Source organism: Colletotrichum karsti (genome assembly GCF_011947395.1).
Source record: "Colletotrichum karsti strain CkLH20 chromosome Unknown Scaffold18, whole genome shotgun sequence".
NCBI classification, from domain to species: Eukaryota; Fungi; Ascomycota; class Sordariomycetes; order Glomerellales; family Glomerellaceae; genus Colletotrichum; species Colletotrichum karsti.
Genome location: NW_024065918.1, coordinates 474,110 through 491,583, shown reverse-complemented (window position 1 = coordinate 491,583; position 17,474 = coordinate 474,110). Strand labels below are relative to the sequence as shown.

The following is a 17,474-nucleotide window of genomic DNA, read 5'->3' as shown; positions in this document are numbered from 1 at the left end:
TGTTCCCCGTCTTCCCAAGCATATTCTACTAATCCCAAGAGTCTCTACGCACAACCCGTCATCATTTCACCATTTCAACACTACTCCTCCCGCTTCTCCTTCTCCTTCTCCCAGCCCAAGATCTTCGGACCAAAGTTATACCACCCATACCCCTCGATCGAGGCAAATACCCAGAACAACGAAATCAACCAGAACCTGGCCCTCCGACTCGAAGTGATGTGTTTGATGTTGAACGCCGGGATCTCAATGTCGTCCGGCTTGTTGTTGTTATTGTTGGCGTTCTTCGCCGGTCCGGCTCGTCGCGCGGTGGCGGTGGAGAATGCGGAGCGCCGGAGCGGGACACGGAGGGCGGCCGTGTTTGTGATGCGCGCGGCCATTCTCGCCGACATTGTAATTTGCTTTTTTAGAAGATTTAGGATGAAACGATTTGTCTAGAGGCTTCAGGGCTATTCGATTGATTTTTGCTGCATTTTTTGTCGATTTCTTCCGTTGGAAATCGCTCTTTTAATCATCTTGTCGCTATTTACGACCCAAGCGCCGTTCTACGATATTTACGAAGGATGCGTCAGGCGTAATCCGTACACGGCATGGCTCACCCACAATGTACGCTGTCGAGCCGGCTGGACCCGGAAACAAGGGACGAGCACACACTCCCCGGAGCGCATCGGGTCAGACGGACGTCTATTTGCCCATTCGGGATTGCTTACGGCGGCTTCATTGGTCAATTAAGCAGGTAATCCTTTCATTCATTCGCCGTGCCATGTCTCCCTTGTACATATGCGTCCCCCCAAACGCCTAAAGCCATAATCTACAGCAACGCCCCGATCCAGTCCCGAACACCCGTTACTTCTTAATCGTGAGCGGCTTGAAGGGCTTCCTCAAGCGGTCTATGGGTGCAATGCCCCCTTCCTTCTTCAACGCCGCCGGCCTCTTGAAACCGCCGAACCCGTTCGTCGTCGTTGTCGCGTGAAAGCAGCTCGCCGGGCGCTCCCGGACGGGCGGCGGCTGGTCTTGGTCTTCGTTCTCCTTCTCGGGCCTCGGCGGAGAGCTGGAGAAATTCGCGTAGTGCTTTTTCGGGCCCGCGTCGCCGTCAAAGGTTGGCTTGGACGGCTTGGCGGGCCTCCGGCTGGCGCCGAGCTTGTGACCCGTGAGGCCGGGCTCGATGGCCGGAGCGGGCCGCTGGGCTCGGTGCAGGTTTGGCAGCTCTGGGAGCTCCTGGAGCGCCTGCCGAGGAGGCGGAGCGGGCATGTTGCTGGGCTCTGACTGGTCGGACTTGGACCTCTTGACGATCTTGACGAACCCGAGGAGGCTCTGCTGATCGGCCGGCCGCTTCGTGGTCCCCCTCCTGGGACCGGAAGACTTCTGAGGCGCAGGTTGGGCCTGGGCTGATGCTGCCATTTCTTTGGCGGCCGCGAGGATCGCTGACTGCGCTGCGGTTGCAGTTGTGAAGCCAGGCAGCGACGACATGGTGAAGTTGGACGCCGCATCCATGGTCGTGGAGGTATGCCACGTTGGCACGGGCTGAGCCTCCTCTTCTGCAGACGCTATCTGCGGTTTTGAGCGCCGCTGCCATTGACGGTTCCTACCATTCTCGCTGTCCCCAAAGGCATCTTCGGGGTTCTCAGGATACAGGTTGTCTTCCGGTCTCTCCATGAGTGGCATCACACCAAAGACCTTGTCTTGCGTGGGAACTGCAGCCTCTCTCCCAAGAATCCGACCAATCTCTTGCAGAATCCCAGGCTCGAAAGATGGACCGCGTTTCCTAAAGTACTGGTGAATCTCTGTTGGGATGAACTGCGACAGCTCGGTGCGCTCGCCACCGTTGCCTCCGTTCTGCGAGCTGTACATGGGACAGCTGAGGTAGAGGAGAGACTTGGCTCGCGTCATGGCCACATACAGCAGCCGACGCTCTTCGTCGAGATCCTCAGATCTCATGTGCGGGATCGATCCACTGTACACTGCAGGGACGAAGACTACCGGCCACTCGAGTCCCTTCGCTGCGTGAATTGTCGAAATGGTCACCAGAGGCTTGCCTTCGGTATCACCCTTTTGCGCGTCCGATGCCAACGACACATTCGCGAGGAACCGACCGAGCGCGTCGTTCTCCTCGACTTGATGCACTCCGTCGATCTGTGGCAGGCGGTCCTCGTCCGCCGTGGCACTCAGATCCCTCATGAAGTCGCCAGCCAGGCCGATGAACTCTTGTACGTTGGCCCAGCGCGCTTCGTGGTCTTCGCGGTAATTCTCTTCGAGGTACTTTTGGAAGTTGAGCTGCGAGAGGAGGTTCTGTATCAAGTCCACCAGGTGGTAATATGGACTGCCACTGGGTGGTTCCGCCATCTTCCTCCTAATACTTGAGACCATCTTGATGAGCTCTCCGCTGATCTTTTGTTCCATGGCCTTCTTTATATTCGTCTTCGCTGTCCGATCTCCCCGGCAGTGCTTGTTCAGCAATACCCAAAGACTCAGCTTGGCATTTTCAGCCTCTTCAAGCAGGGACTTGATGGTGGCGTCTCCGATGCCACGGCGGGGGACGTTGATGATGCGCGCCACCGCATCGTTGTTGTCCGGTTGGTGGATAACACGCAGATAGTCAAGAACCACCTTGACCTCTGCACGTTCGTAGAACTTGACTCCGCCAACCATTCGGTAAGCAATTCCAGCCTTGCCGAGGGCCGACTCAATGTGCCTGGACAGTGCGGCCGACCGCAGGAGAATCGCCACATCGTCGTGATTCAACATGTTGCCTGCCATCATGAGGATCCGCTTGATCTCGGAAACCATCCATTCGGCCTCGACAGCAGAAGACTTCAATCGACGAAGGACCGGACGCGTGCCTTTGTTGTGGATGGGCAGCAATACCTTTTGGTACCGTCTCTTGTCTTGCTGGATGATCTTGAGAGACACATCTAGAATCGCTTGAGACGAGCGATAGTTCTCCTCCAGAGAGATCTCATCGGTCTGTGGATAATCCCTGAGGAGTCGATATAAGTTCTTGATCTCGGCAGATCGCCAGCCGTAGATGCTCTGATCGGGATCTCCCACAATGGTGATTCTTTCCCGAGCTTGAGCGAAGAGCTTCATGAGCTCGTACTGGATGCCGTTGGTGTCTTGGTACTCATCGATGAGCACAGCTTGCACATTAGCAACGCAGGACGGGTGTTTCTGCAGCAGCTCCACGCAGCGCGTCAACAGGTCGTCGTAGTCGAGTAGATTTGATCGCTCGAGATGGCTCTGGTACTCTCGGTAACAGGTCTGCATATCTGGGCTTTCCGGTACTTCTTTTCCATTGCGTTTTGGTGGGCTCTGAGCGTTTCCCTTTGCCTTTTTCTTGCTGATCCATGACCTCGCCGCCGGTGGATCCACAGACAGTTGGAAGCGTTTGCATATTCTCTGGATGATGGACCTCGAGTCCGAGTCGTCTGCAATACCAAACATTTCGTCAAGCCCTATTCTCTTGCCGTATGCAGCCAGATACCGACGAGCAATGCTGTGAAATGTGCCGAGGACGATTTTCTTCTCGCGGCCACCTCCCAGGGCCTTGCCAATGCGTTCCTTCATCTCCCTGGCGGCCTTGACGGTGAACGTGGCAACAATGATCTCCGAAGGCGCGTATCCGATGTTGTCAACTAGCCAAACGACTCGGGAAGTCAGAGTGTGCGTCTTGCCACTTCCCGGACCGGCCAGGATGGCCACTGTCGCCGCGTTCGACGTGACGGCCCGGCATTGTGCTGTGTTGAGGGTGGCCAAGATAGATTCAGCCGGGCCGGGAGCCGAACTTGACGAGCTCATGATGCAGGGCCATGGAAGATAAGCCGAGAATGATGAAGCAAAGGATGTGATCAAGTAGCTCCCATCCGGGCCCGCGATGCGCCGACGCGTCGGTCGCATAGTGTCAACACGGGTGCCGGTAAATCCCCGGAGCGGTCCACGACGTCACGTGCACTTGGCCCCTGCCAAGATCGCTCGCTTGGCACGTGCCAGCGCAGATCTCCCAGCCTCCACTCTGGACTCTGGACTCTAGACTCTGGACTCTGGACCACTGCACAGTGTCCCTCATCACCGCCACCGCCGCTGGCCTGAGACATTCAGCTGAATACCAGGCAATTGGCAAGCAAATCCATCTCCAAAGACACACGTCGGCGTTCGAAAAGAGGCTTTCGTCGAGATCCGGCTTTCAAGCCCGCAGCAAAACTTGCCCAAGTCCGGATGCCTCATCGAACGTCTATCGGTTAACCCTGATGACCACCCTCAACATGAACAGCGTCGGCGGCGCTGATTCGATAATAATGTTTCGTTTCTCCGGCTGCTAGAGTACCCCGCCGTTTCCATGCCGCCATCACACTTTGGAGGGAGAAAAACGCTCAATCGGGCTTGGGGATAATCATCGCTCGGACAAAGTCTGTTTTCGCTTTGATGACTCGTACAGACATCCTCTCCGCCGCAAGCGACACAGACGTCCCAAGGTTTTCCGGTTCGCAACAGCGCAGCTCAACGGGCATGGTCGAAGTCAACGTCTCATCGGCCCAGTCAGAAGAACGGTCACAATCCTATCACGGTTGTTATCACGGCCGACAAAGTTGCGATCATCACGCTTTAATGCTGACGACGACGTGAAGTCACACTGGGCAGAGATCCCATTCGAGGACGACTGTGATGCGATACCACAGATCACGATATGTCAATGGCCTATTGCAGCAGCGGCATGCGGTGAGAGAGACGAGTGATGGGTCGACGCAGGGATGGCCGCTGCCAGATATCAGAACACAGGACGAGAAGCAAGGACGACAGCACAGCTGACCCGGGGACGCTCGTCTTTTCACGTCCTGGACCACGGCTTCAAGGGACTATTGAACCATGAGTGGCCAAAGGACTGTGGCCTCGCCCGGCATGGCATGGCCCTGCAGCGACGAATTGAGTTGACAGAGCCAGCTCGGGTGTGGCACGGCGCGGGGTCGGATGTGACGAAGCAGCCCAATCAGGACCCCGGCGGCCCTCCTCGGCGCTTACGGCCCCTGCCATCACGTCGATCCGTCCAACCACATGTCGGGACGCCCATGGTTCTCCCGCCTCCTCTGCAGACGACATTAATAGCCACGGGCCAAATTTGGGCGCTACTGCAAATCGATTGAGGTCGCCATCATGCAAGTGCGACCGCTTCGCAGCTTCGTGCCTGGGGGCTTCAGCAAGTCAGAGTCGAGAGCACACGGCCAGCGCCAATCTCGACGCACTGCCGAACCTCACCAGCCGCTATATACCCTTTGTGCGCCGCATATCCGTGCCTTTCCATGTAACTTCTCCATCACAATGTGTTTCGGAACCTCCTCCAGGAGGTAAGATCATCAAAGCTGGATTTGACTTTTAAAGACTTCCGGTGTCCTCGCCACCATGAAACCCGCCCAAGCCTCGACTCTTAACTCTCGACTTCGCTTCTCGACCTTCGTTCTTTGCTTCTTTTTCTGCAGTCCTGCACATGCCGTCCCTCCTCCCCACGAGCCTCGCAACAACAATCCTCTGAACATCCAGTGGGGTCCGGCTCCATCGCCCGAGGACGGTCCGCCCGCATCTGCAAACGCACTGAGGGATCCCGCCTACCTGCCTTACCAGATAGGCGCAATCGTCGGTTCTTACGGCGTGTCATTGGTGCTGGTCGCCGTTTTGCTGCTCGTACTGTCCAAGAGACGTCGCGAGGCCCTCTCTGCCGGTGACGACGAGATCGATTTTGACGAACCAAAGTCGTCGCCCCGGTCACTGAGGCTTACCTTGGAGGTGCCGAACTCGCCCAGGAGCATCCCGCGGAGCCCCGTCCGCAACTTTTCGTACCCTTCCCCGGAGGACTACCAGGACCCGGGACCTTCTCCCCAGACGCCTTACGTCGCCCCGACGCCCACGTCGACGCTGCACGCACCCGGTACAGACTTTTCCGTGGATCAGAGAGTCGTACAGAAAGACAAGAAAATGGCGCAGACGCAGCTCGAGGAGATGTACAAGTACGTGATGGAGCAGGAGGAGGCCAAGGCGCAGGGCATCACGCTGCGGGACTCGCCGGTGCTCGCGAGCGGCTCGCAGTTCCCGCCGCCGAACAACGCCAACTTTGGCAAGCCGACGCTCAAGAAGGAGAAGCACAAGCCGGCCAACCTGAACCTCTCGGAGGGCAAGCCGGAGAAGCAGTCCCGGGCGTCGTCCATCTTCTCGGCCCTGCGGTCTCCGAAAAAGAACAAGCACGTCAAGGGGATCAGCATCTCGTCCCCGATCATGACGCCGATGACGGGGACTTTCCCGGGCGCGAGGCAGGAGTCCCAAGAGATGAACGCCATCCCGCCGCGGCAGTACGCGCCGCCTCCGCCTCCGCCGGTCCCCACCAACCAGGTCCCGTACGGGGTGTACCAGGAGAACGGACAGGTGTCGCCCATCACGCCGGACCTCTCGCCGGAGAGCACGCAGAGCATCGACGAGCGGATCGGAGCGCAGATCTCCATCGGCCACGCCCGCAAGCCGTCGGCAGCGCCGTCTGCGTCTGCGGCGTCCGAGGTGGACCCCAACTCGGCCACCACGGAGAGGTCCACGGCCCCGCTCATCGGCCTCCCGCAGTCCCCGAAGCCGGGAGCCCGGTTCCCCACGCTGCCCGCGTCGCCCAAGCCCGGCGCCACATTCGCACCCTCCCTGCCCTCTTCCCCTCAGCCGGGGGCCACATTCCGGTCCAAGGCTCCGTCGGCAGTGCGTACCGGGGGCGCCCTGCCGCTGCGTGCATACGAGCCGGCCCTCAGCTCGCCATCCATGACTTCGCAGACCACCAAGCAGACCGTGTTCACACGCACGGGGCCGTTGTCACCGTCGGGAGCCCGCACGCCGGCAACAGGCATGGCGGTGCCGTACTCCCCGTACCAGCCGTTTACGCCCATCGTGCCCATGACACCGTCGCTTGTGACCAAGGCGGACCGCAAGAGGATGAAGAGGCTGGAGCCCAAGACGCCGACGCTGGAGATGGTCAAGAGCGAGGACGACATCTGGTGAGGTTAGAAAAAGGAGATACCATATAGACGAGGGATAGCATGGGCGACCGGGTAATGCGACTACGATTTCTCTTTGACGGATGTTTCTTGGCGTTGTCTCTTGATTTCTTTGTCCATACTGTACAGAGTACCGCACACACGGAAAACCAACGGAGGCCGCTTCTCACCACCACCCAAGAAGCCGGAAACACGGGCTCGAGAGTCAGAGTCACGGTTCAGAGTTTTTGGCAAGAGTCAGGGAGGTGGACGAAGGGGAATGTGATGCTTCTGGAACGCAGATTCTAGCTTCTAGGTATTTAATAGGGTTTTTCTGCACTCTTCATTCAGGGTTCGTGCCATGTGTGTCAAGGACGAATAAGCGTTTCAGACGGTCCAAACGAGAGCGAAGGGTGTCTCGCGTCTGCGTGTGTGCATGTGGTGATCAGCGGGGGGTACGGCGAGGTTAACAGGTGGAGGTGATTGCGGGTGGGCAGCACGGCAGTGGCAGGCCGGGGTATGTTAGCGACCATGTCATTAGGCTGCGGGGGTGCTTGGCCACGGAATCGTGGCAGGTTGAGTCGCAGCCATGGCCATTGTGAGACAAAAGCGAGGCGGATTGGTGGATTGAGACTGGAGGTCGCGGGCAAAGGCAGGGAAACGCAGTCGGAGCGAGGCATGGCTTGGGGGAAGTAGGAGGGACGGGAAGCAAGACACGAGGCACCGAGGGAGGAGGATAAAAACGATACGGCAGCCATTGACGAGAAATGATGCGATTCTGGGATTGACGCCCACCGGGTCTTCGGGGATGGGGCACCAGAGTCTGGAACCCGACTACCTTAACTTAGCCATCGGCCGCTGGTCACTGGCTGCTTTCGGTTTTTTCAGCGGCCCAAGCACTGTAGCTGTTTATCGTTCTAGCCCCAACTCTCTCGAGGCTTAGCGACTCGACTCGACCAGACCCAACGCTACGGCGAGCGCCGGTGGATGTCAGACATTGGACGTCAGCGATAGCGTCTGGGCAGAAAAAAAAGAAGAGTGACTGGAAGTGAAGCTGGAAGTGAAGCAGAAAGTGGCCGTCTCTTGTCGTGCTCATAAATGAATTTGTCGCTGCCCAGGCTGGAAGCGTGTTCAGTTCAGCGGTTCAGCAGCGCCCCTCCTTGCACTCGCTGCAATAGGTCGGGTTCCAGTGTCCAGTGGCTTTCTTGGCTCAGTGGCGTTTCTCGTTGTGGAGCTGGGAAAATGAGGCAGGCCGGCGCCCGGTTCCTGGCTCCCCGGGTGCTGTCATGAAGCCATGTACCCTCCCCGCAGGATTAACGTGCAAAGTGACCTCTCCCCCAGGTGGGCGACGGCAGGGACGGGGGGAATAGCACTCGGCCCATTATCAGCTGTGGTTTCCCATTTATCGTACGATCGGCCTCCGTTCTCTTCCTTCTCTCAATTCTCGCTTTCCCTTCCTCCTCCCACCCAATTCCCTGCCCTCTCTTCGCGATCCAGGCATTCCAACGCCATTCCAATTCGTGTGCCTGATATCCCACCATACGCAAACCGACCCAAAGCAAACATTTCGTGCATCTCGCCTCCCTCGCTGCCGCTGCCGCTGCCGCTGCCGCTGGACACCCCCGTGCAGCAACCTGCCGCCCCCTCCCGACCCAAGCTTTGAGCACCGCCGACCGGGCCAGCGTCATACGACTTGCACCCGAAAGACTCCTGTCCATCTGGGTCTCCCTCCCGCCTGACACCACTGCGAGATCTCCATCCCTCCATCGCATTCTGCCGACGCTCGTACGACCAGAAATTCTTTCCCGCTGCGACCACGCCGCCGTTTCCCGTCAATCAACCCGCTGTCCGTCATCTCCTCGTCCCCTGGACGCTCTCGACCGATCCATCGCGACCGCCCGGCCACTCACATCGAGTCCTTGCCTCGACGGGACCTGGCCCCCCCATTCTCCAGTCCGTCCTGTGAGAGGGCCGTTCCGACTTGGATGAATTGAGCATCAGGCCATAGTTGCATATTCACCGCCGCAACCATGGCCGACCAGGACCCCAACACCTTATTTGGCCTCGACGAGTCTAACCTCGGCGTGGCGCCGTCCTTCCTCGACGACCAAGACGGCCAGAACGTCAAATCCGACCCCAATCGACAAACCAACATCGCCAACGACAACCAGTCCTTCTATGATGCCAATTGGGGCTTTCAGGACACACCCCCGTACGACTCCTACAGCATCGCTGCCACCACCACCGCCGCCGGCGCCACTCCTCTCTTCCAGACTGCCTCCCCGTGGGAGCTCTCTCCGAATCAGCATCAGCATCACCAGCTGCCCAACGTCACCCAGGGCCTTGACCAGTCCATCGTCGCTCAGGCCGGCTTCTATGCCACTCCCACCCCTCCCAACCATCACCAACGAGGAGGCCAACCCCATACCCTCCCCCAAGAGACCCTGAATCTCCTCACGCCCGCCCAGCAGGAGAAGCTGCGAAATATTGCCATGCCGGCCCACCTCCAGTACCAGTCACCCAAGAGCGAACCGAGCCCCGGATCTGCCACGAGCGACCACAAGGCAGCAGGACTGTCCTCCCCGGATGCCCACGACAGCAAGGCGAGCAGGAAGCGCAAGTCCTCCGCCGACATCGACGACGACGATGACGAGGACGACGAGAACCACCCCGTCAAGAAGACGGCCCACAACATGATCGAGAAGAGGTATCGGACCAACCTGAACGACAAGATCGCCGCGCTTCGGGATAGCGTGCCCAGCCTGAGGATCATGTCCAAGAGCGCGAGGGGAGAGGACACGACCGAAGACCGCGAGGAACTCCACGGCTTGACGCCTGCTCACAAGCTGAACAAGGCTACGGTATGTCGCGTGGACGGACGATAAGGACAATACTGACAATCGCAGGTTCTGAGCAAGGCCACCGAGTACATCCGCCATCTCGAAAAGCGAAACAACCGATTGATCGACGAGAACAGCGCCATGCAGAACAGAATCGCCGCCTTTGAGAAACTCTTCATGGCCGGCGCGATGAACGGCGCGATGAGCCCGCTCCAGCAGCCCCCGACGCCGATGCAGTACGCGCAGGACCAGTACATCAACACGCCCATCGGAACGCCGCGCGGCGAGGCCCAGGGCATGATTCCCGTACCCGACGACATGAAGCGCATCATTTCCGCGCAGATGGCCGCCGGCCAGCCGTACCCCGTGCCGCAGCAGGCCTACCGCGGAAACCCGAACCAAATGCGCCAGCAACAGATCCAGCAACAGCAGCAGCAGATGCAGCAGCAGGGCCGCTGGACCGGCGGCGCTCAGTACTACGGCAGGATGATGGTCGGCTCCCTCGCCGGTCTCATGATCATCGAGGCCGTACGAGAGAACGAGCAGAGCAACGAGACCCCCGAGGGTCGCGGCCTCTTTGCCCTTCCCGTCCAGTTTCTCAGCTATCTCGGATCAAACTCGTCGCACATGCACATTGGCGGATACCACATTTCGCCGGCTCAGATCATTTCGCACCTCAAATTTTTGCTCTTCCTTGGCACGTTCTTGTGGGTCTTTGTGCCCTCCCTGTTCGTCCCGTCCGACAAGAAACCGAAAAAGTCGCACCAGCTCCGAGAGTCGCTTCAGGCGGCCGGGTCCGTCGCGTCGCCGATTCACGTGCGCCGGCAGGCCTGGCTGACGGCCATCCAAACCGTCTGGGTTCCCAAGCACAACTTCGTCCTCGAGGCTGCGGCTCTCATCCTGAAGACGATGAAGCTCAGCCTGCGAAACGCCATTGGCGTGCACGGCTATCAGATGCTCACCGGACTCACCGAGGAGCAGGAGGCTGCCCGCGTCAAGGCCTGGTCTATTGCTTTGGATGCTCAGTTGGCTGGAGGTGACGTTGAGATCAACAAGAGCCGCCTCACCCTTACCCTCTTGGCGTCCGGCACCCTCCCCGATACCCCGTCTCGGTTGATGCTCAAGGCCCTCCACGTCCGTGTCCTCCTCTGGGATCTCGGCTCCAAGGGGCTGCACAACTTTGTCGCTAAAAAGGTTGCCCGCTCGCTCTGGAACGACGCGAGAAACATGAACCGTGTTCTTGCCCAGCAGCGCCGCAACTCGGAGCAGGTCGAAGACGACCTCCCCGAGCACTTGGCCGCCCTCATCGAGCTGGAGTGCGACGATGTCCTCAACAACAGCGTTATCCAACGGGCCTACAACCTGGCGTGGAACCTGTCCACGACCGAGGGCGTCACCGAGCAAAACGACGGAATGGACGCCGTCGTCGATGACCAGGCTGTGCGCTCTCCCCTTGACGCGGTCGCCGCTTGGTGGTCCAGCCAGACCATCCAGCGCGCCCTCGTCACCAGCCTCGAGGCCACCAAGGACGACGGCGACGCTCCGAGAGTCGTCTCAACCTGCCTGGAAACCGCCCTCAAGACTGCTCCCATCGGCTCCGGTGTCCAGGCCCGCGCCCTGGTCGCCCGCGCCGTCCTTGTCGACGAGAAGCGCGGTGCCAACATCGCCTCTGCCCTCCAGAACATCCAACCCTCTGCCGAACAAAAGTCTTTGACCTCATTCGCTGCCATTATCGATTCTTCGTCCTCTGCCCAGTCCCCCGATGTCCAGATGGCCCTGAAGTGCGCCATGGCCATTGCCCACCTCCAGCGCGCCAAGTCCACCGCCGCCTACCCTCAGGAAGGCCTCCGCCTCGTTGAAAAGATTGCCCGCCCCAGCGCCACCGCCAACATGTCCCTCCTCGGCTGCACCGCCCTGTTCAAGCTCATGGAGGAGCTCTACGCCCACCGATCTTCGACCGAGTCTTTCAGCACGTCGCTCGAGCGCCTCGCCGGTAGCCTGCGCATCTGGATCGGCAGCGCACCGGGTGAGAAGTGTGGTCTGGAGCAAGACGTCCGCCACAAGATGGTGGATCGCTGCCTCGGCATCACAAAGAGCGTCGTCGGCATGGAGACCGACACCGGCTACGGCAGTATGAGCGAGTGCGAAGAGGACGGGTGCTGATAATCTTTTTCATTCTTATCTAGAGGCGGTATCTCCCCTTACTACATACTAGATGCACTTATTTTCATTTATTGTATTTTCTAAGGGTAGGGCATGGGCTTGGGCGTCTACGAGTGGTGGATACGTGTGTTTGACTGGCGTTACGTACGGAAGCAACGCGACGACGGCTGGAAAAGGCTGGGACCAGCGGATTTTGCATGAGGAGCTGACATTGATCCCCACGAGGATTGTCAAGGTATGGGACTGGCGGGGCATACGATCTGGGGACATATACGTGTCGGCTTCAAAAGTTGCACTGAAATTTCTTGTAATTGACTGACGGCCGTGGGCCTCTACTATGTAGAATCAATATCGACATGTGTCTTTGCGGGTCTGAGTAGCGTGGACTGTGAGAAGTGACCGCGGTAAGGGGATGAGTTGTGATTAGGCTTTGAGGGGGTTTGTCCGCTTCCAGCAGGTGCCGAACCAATGCGACCCTGACTGGTACAGCCGGCGGGATTGATTTCTGTGAGTTGTCCTGCGTTCGGCTTCACTTCTGACCTTGCGAGCGATAGGTACTCTCATAATATACAGGAATTCGAGATCAATAGTCATGCAAGACCACGGCACTACGGCACTCACTCCACGAGCTGTTGAAGACCACCACGTCTGGAGACAGCGGATACGGCACGGCAGTCCACCCCAACCGAGCCCGCATCTCCACCATACAAAGGTGCAGGCCCCACCCGAGATAAACAACACCGGCCACTATCGGATCCGAGCAACGTCGTCTGCCACCGGCACATGACCTCCCAAAAGAGAACCCTACCAGGGCCTGGTTATCAACGTCGCGGTACGTGCCTGCTCGAACGGGATTCGGATGCCGCGTGGTTATCTAGAGCCGTCGCTGACTCTCCTGCAGGACTGGGATGTCAAACCGGGCACCTGCAGCATCGCCAGGGAACGATGTCTCAACGGCGATTGCGCAGGAGTAATAGCCCACGAGCTGAACGCTTCTTCCAGCCAGAGACATACCTGCCAAACGACAACTCCCACATCGGTTCGCGGTGCTCCTCGTCGACAGCCACAAATCGGAGCTCATCCTGACATGCCCTCCCTTGGACGACCTGCCCAATGACGGCAACGGGTGACCCCAATTACAACTCCCCGCATCCCAATGGACACCACCCTCACGGACGAACCCAATCAGACGTCGACATCGCCGGCCGCCATGTGACGCAAGATTGCATCTGCGCAAGGGAGCTTGTCGTGTTGAGATGGCCCTCTCCGTCCTGCTTTTATTGACCTCGCTTGCCTCGGTGGACTAATCAACGGTGGCGGCCATCAGGGGACGGGCAAATCATGATGAGGGCTCCGCCGGGCGTACCTTCCCCTTCTCGCGGGACCGGCAGGATGTCCAGGAACGGCCAACGGGCCAGGAACGAGGTGTCGAGGACGGTTGACGGCGGTTCAAAAAGGCGGCGTTGCCCTGGGACCTGTGTCCGCGGTAAGAGCTCGCCACATCGCCCGTCATGCCTCGACACTCTCGCTCCGGCCTCGAGCTGCCTCGGCGCTCCTTCTTCGCCGTCTTCGCGCTCGTCTCGTTCGTGCTCCTCGCCACCTTCGCTTTCTCCAAGGGCTCTCCGCAGACGCTGAACATCCGGCGCGATGATACCTGGAAGTCGCAGCTGAAGGCCAAGACGCGCGCCGCCCCGGCCGGCGACAAGTACCTGATCGGCGCCGGCAAGGCTGACATCACGGGCCCCGTCGTCGAGATCGGCTTTGCCGGGTACGCGGACCTGGACCAGGTGGGAACCGGTCTGCGGCAGAGGATCTACAGCCGTGCTTTCATCGTGGGCGACGTGAGCAAGCCGGACGACCGGTTCGTGTATCTCGTGTTGGATACGCAGGGCGGTGACACCGCTGTTCGCAATGGCATTTTGGAGGGCGTCAAGGCTCTTGGGTCGGGCTATTCCATGTACAACAAGAACAACATCGCCGTGACTGGCACGCACAGCCACGCTGGGCCGGGAGCTTGGTTCAACTACCTGCTGCCTCAGATTACCAGCTTAGGATTCGACAAGCAGAGTTACCAGGCTATTGTGGACGGCGCTGTGCTCTCCATCAAGAGGGCTCACGAATCCCTGACTGAGGTATGTTACATGCAATTGTGGTGAACTTGGCTGACCATCTAGGGCTACCTCGACGTGGGGACCACCGAGATCGCGGACGGCGCCATCAACCGCAGTCTGTATGCGTACCTGGCCAACCCGGACGCAGAAAGGGCCCAGTACTCGGCCAGCACCGACACCACCCTCACTCTCCTTCGCTTCCAGCGGGCCTCCGACGGGAAGAACATTGGCGTCCTGACGTGGTATCCCACGCACGGCACGTCGATCCTCCAGAACAGCACTCACGTGGCGGGCGACAACAAGGGCGTCGCCGCGTACCTCCTCGAGAAGGACCTCGCCGGCGACTCTAGCGCGGCCGAGGGCTTTGTCGCGGGCTTCAGCCAGGCCAACGTTGGCGACACCTCTCCCAACGTCCTCGGCGCGTGGTGCGATGACGGTTCCGGCCAGCAGTGCAGTTTCGAGAACAGCACCTGCGCTGATGGGAAGAGCCAGTCGTGCCACGGAAGGGGTCCGGCTTTCCAGAAGCTGGACCTTGGTATTTCCAGCTGTTATGAGATTGGCAGGCGTCAATTCGCCGGTGCCAAGAGCGTCTATGTAAGTCTGCCGCCGCCGTGACAAAACGCGACTGACCAGATAGACTGCCCTGGCCTCCTCGGCGACACCCGTCACCGGTACCAGCGTCAAATCGTTCCACTTCTTCCAGGACATGTCGTTCTTCAAGTTTCCCCTGGCAGACGGCACCATCGGCCAGACCTGTCCCGCAGCTCTTGGCTACTCCTTCGCTGCCGGAACCACGGACGGCCCCGGTGCATTCGACTTCACCCAGGCTGACTCCAACGACCCGGACGCCAACCCCCTCTGGAAGGTCGTCTCCGGCCTTCTACGAACCCCCACCCCGGAGCAGGCCGCCTGCCAGCAACCGAAGCCCGTCCTCCTCGACGTCGGCGAACTGAGCACTCCCTACGCCTGGAGCCCTAACATCGTCGACATCCAGATGCTCCGCGTCGGGCAGTTCGTCATCGTCGTCGCTCCCGGTGAGGCCACCACCATGTCCGGCCGCCGCTGGAAGGCCGCGGTGAAGGAGGCTGCCAAGACAATCGTTGACGATGAACCCATCGTCGTCCTCGGCGGCCCCGCCAACACCTACGCAGTGAGTTGCCTCCCCCCATTCCCTCGTCTTGACTAACACTCCCAGCACTACATCGCTACCCCTGAGGAATACGGCATCCAGCGGTACGAGGGTGCGTCCACGCTCTTTGGCCCCAACACCCTCCCCGCCTATATCAACCTCACCGTCTCCAACATCGGCTTCCTTGCACCCTCCTCCACCTCCACCCCGCCCGCCGGCCCCTCGCCCCCGGACAACCGCCAGAACTCTCTCTCCTTCATCACCGGCGTCGTCGTCGACGGCACCCCGGCCGGGAAGTCTTTCGGCTCAGTTGTAACCCAGCCCTCGGCCTCTTACGCCCGCGGCGCCGTCGTCAACGCCACCTTCCAGGCCGCCAACCCCCGCAACAACCTCCGTCTCGAGGGCACCTACGCCGCCGTCGAGCAGCTCCAAAACGGAGTGTGGACGCGCGTGCGCGACGACGAGGACTGGTTCCTGGTGTACACGTGGACCCGCACCAACTGGCTGCTGGGCCACAGCGAGGTGGTCATCAGCTGGGAGACGGGCGGCGACGGGGCCGCTGCGGGGACGTACCGGATCCGGTACTACGGGGACTCGAAGCCGTTGATCGGGTCGATCTCGGCGTTTGAGGGGGTGACGAATAGTTTTACGCTGACTTAGGGTGGCGGTTTGTAGTTGTGCTTGGATGGTTTAGTGTGGGGTCACCGGTCAGCGGATGGTATATGATTTCTAGTACTTAACGACGATGATGAATATGTATTGATGGAATTGTTTGCAGAACTGCTGTGATGGCTTCGTTTGTGAGTGAGTGGCAGTTTATGTATGCTCTGGGGCCTCGTAGGTGAATCATCAAACTCGAGAGCAGCTTGTTTTATCCGTCTACAAGATCGCCTCCCTCGGTCTTCGTCCTTACTTTCTTCTTTCCCATTGTTATCAATGCTTCTGTATTTGCTTGACATCGCTGTTGCTCCTTGTTCCTATCGTCCTTGTACACTCGTCGTTTATTACCCTTGCTTTCCCTATTGTCCCTGTTGTCGTCGTTGTTCCTAATGTCCATCATCCTTGCAGTATTCATCCTCCGTGGTACCGGTTTCCCTACTTAACCGACACGCCCAACCCAGAAACTCCCAAGAGTCCACCAGAAGCAGTCACAGTCCAAGGCAAACTTCACTTCTTCCCCGGGAAGCCACCCGAATCTCGGGAAGTTGAGCCTGCCGTCCGTCCCGTCATCGCTACCCAAGATGACCCGCCGGACCGCAGCTTCCAGCTTTCATAGCCCATACCATCCGCTCTCGTCTCCTATATGATCTTTCCCCCTTCTCGTCTGCTCTTCTCCCCTGTCTTGCTCTCTTCCCAGCCGCACATCACTTCTCTTCTTTCTTGGGAGCGTCATCGAGTCAAGACTCCGTACAGACGACAACATCCTTCACTCGTGGATTTTTGGGACCCTTCTATCAACGACAACCCGCATCTCAACCGAGTAACGCTTCGCATCATCAACGGCCAATACTATATAACGGACTCTGACTCCGCATATTCGTCCTCCGCCCGCTCGTCCTCCGCATACGCCATGAATAACCGGCCACCGTTTGCAGCGTCCCCAATGTCCACGATGGCACTAGACGCAGCCTACTAGCGGCAGGACAGCGACAACCCCGCCATCAACTTGATAGTCAGGGGGATCAACTGGGAAGACTTTTTCTTCTTCCAAACAAGCAACTTCAGAGAGGCCTGGCCTTGGTACCTGCACAAGGTGTACGAGCTCGCCCACACTTTGGGCCACAAAAAGCTTTCTTTTGACTACGTCGTCTACTTTGGCCTGAAAAACCTGTGCTACCGTATTCGTGAGTATTTGGCGGCGCGCAACCACGAACTACTACACGCACGTATTAGGTACTGACTCCTAGGGTCCAGCCCACTTGCGGGTTGTTTACAGGTCATTCGTGGCTTTCAAGCCGGTGCCGCCCCGGGCTCCCATCGGCACCGCGTAGGACCTCGGATACGCCGCTTGGCTGGCATTTTATCGTTCCGCGTTCTGGGAAGTATATAGGCGGGAGATCGAGGAATAATCCGGCAAGGGCCCCGAGCCTCCCAGTCTACCTTGACTGAATACTCCACGAGAGGGGATGACGGATTACAAAGGCACCAGAGCAGATAAACGGCGGTGGGGAGCAGGAGGATAGGATGACGTGGGCTGAAGATAGAAGATATCCTGAATCGATGCCAACACTTCTCCCCCCCC

The 17,474-nt window shown here is 59.0% G+C and overlaps 5 protein-coding genes across 5 annotated transcripts; 3 read left to right on the top strand and 2 right to left on the bottom strand.

Moving 5' to 3' along the window:
• Nucleotides 1-80: 80 nt before the first annotated feature.
• Nucleotides 81-389, bottom strand: CkaCkLH20_06235 (uncharacterized protein; the record flags this gene model as incomplete). The annotated part of the gene is made up of 1 exon (XM_038888952.1): nucleotides 81-389. The coding sequence occupies one exon, from the start codon at nucleotides 387-389 to the stop codon at nucleotides 81-83; it is 309 nt and encodes a 102-aa protein (XP_038745753.1).
• Nucleotides 390-843: 454 nt separating this feature from the next.
• Nucleotides 844-3,792, bottom strand: CkaCkLH20_06234 (UvrD/REP helicase; the record flags this gene model as incomplete). The annotated part of the gene is made up of 1 exon (XM_038888951.1): nucleotides 844-3,792. The coding sequence occupies one exon, from the start codon at nucleotides 3,790-3,792 to the stop codon at nucleotides 844-846; it is 2,949 nt and encodes a 982-aa protein (XP_038745752.1).
• A 1,596-nt stretch (nucleotides 3,793-5,388) lies between these two features.
• CkaCkLH20_06233 (uncharacterized protein) lies at nucleotides 5,389-7,014 on the top strand (the record flags this gene model as incomplete). Its single annotated transcript, XM_038888950.1, has 1 exon — nucleotides 5,389-7,014. One exon carries the CDS (start codon nucleotides 5,389-5,391, stop codon nucleotides 7,012-7,014), a length of 1,626 nt encoding a protein of 541 aa, XP_038745751.1.
• Nucleotides 7,015-9,019: 2,005 nt separating this feature from the next.
• On the top strand, nucleotides 9,020-11,992 carry CkaCkLH20_06232 (sterol regulatory element binding protein sre1; the record flags this gene model as incomplete). Its single annotated transcript, XM_038888949.1, has 2 exons — nucleotides 9,020-9,850; nucleotides 9,896-11,992. The coding sequence occupies 2 exons, from the start codon at nucleotides 9,020-9,022 to the stop codon at nucleotides 11,990-11,992; spliced, it is 2,928 nt and encodes a 975-aa protein (XP_038745750.1).
• A 1,511-nt stretch (nucleotides 11,993-13,503) lies between these two features.
• CkaCkLH20_06231 (putative neutral/alkaline non-lysosomal ceramidase) lies at nucleotides 13,504-15,892 on the top strand (the record flags this gene model as incomplete). Its single annotated transcript, XM_038888948.1, has 4 exons — nucleotides 13,504-14,124; nucleotides 14,167-14,697; nucleotides 14,741-15,253; nucleotides 15,299-15,892. 4 exons carry the CDS (start codon nucleotides 13,504-13,506, stop codon nucleotides 15,890-15,892), a joined length of 2,259 nt encoding a protein of 752 aa, XP_038745749.1.
• Nucleotides 15,893-17,474: the final 1,582 nt, after the last annotated feature.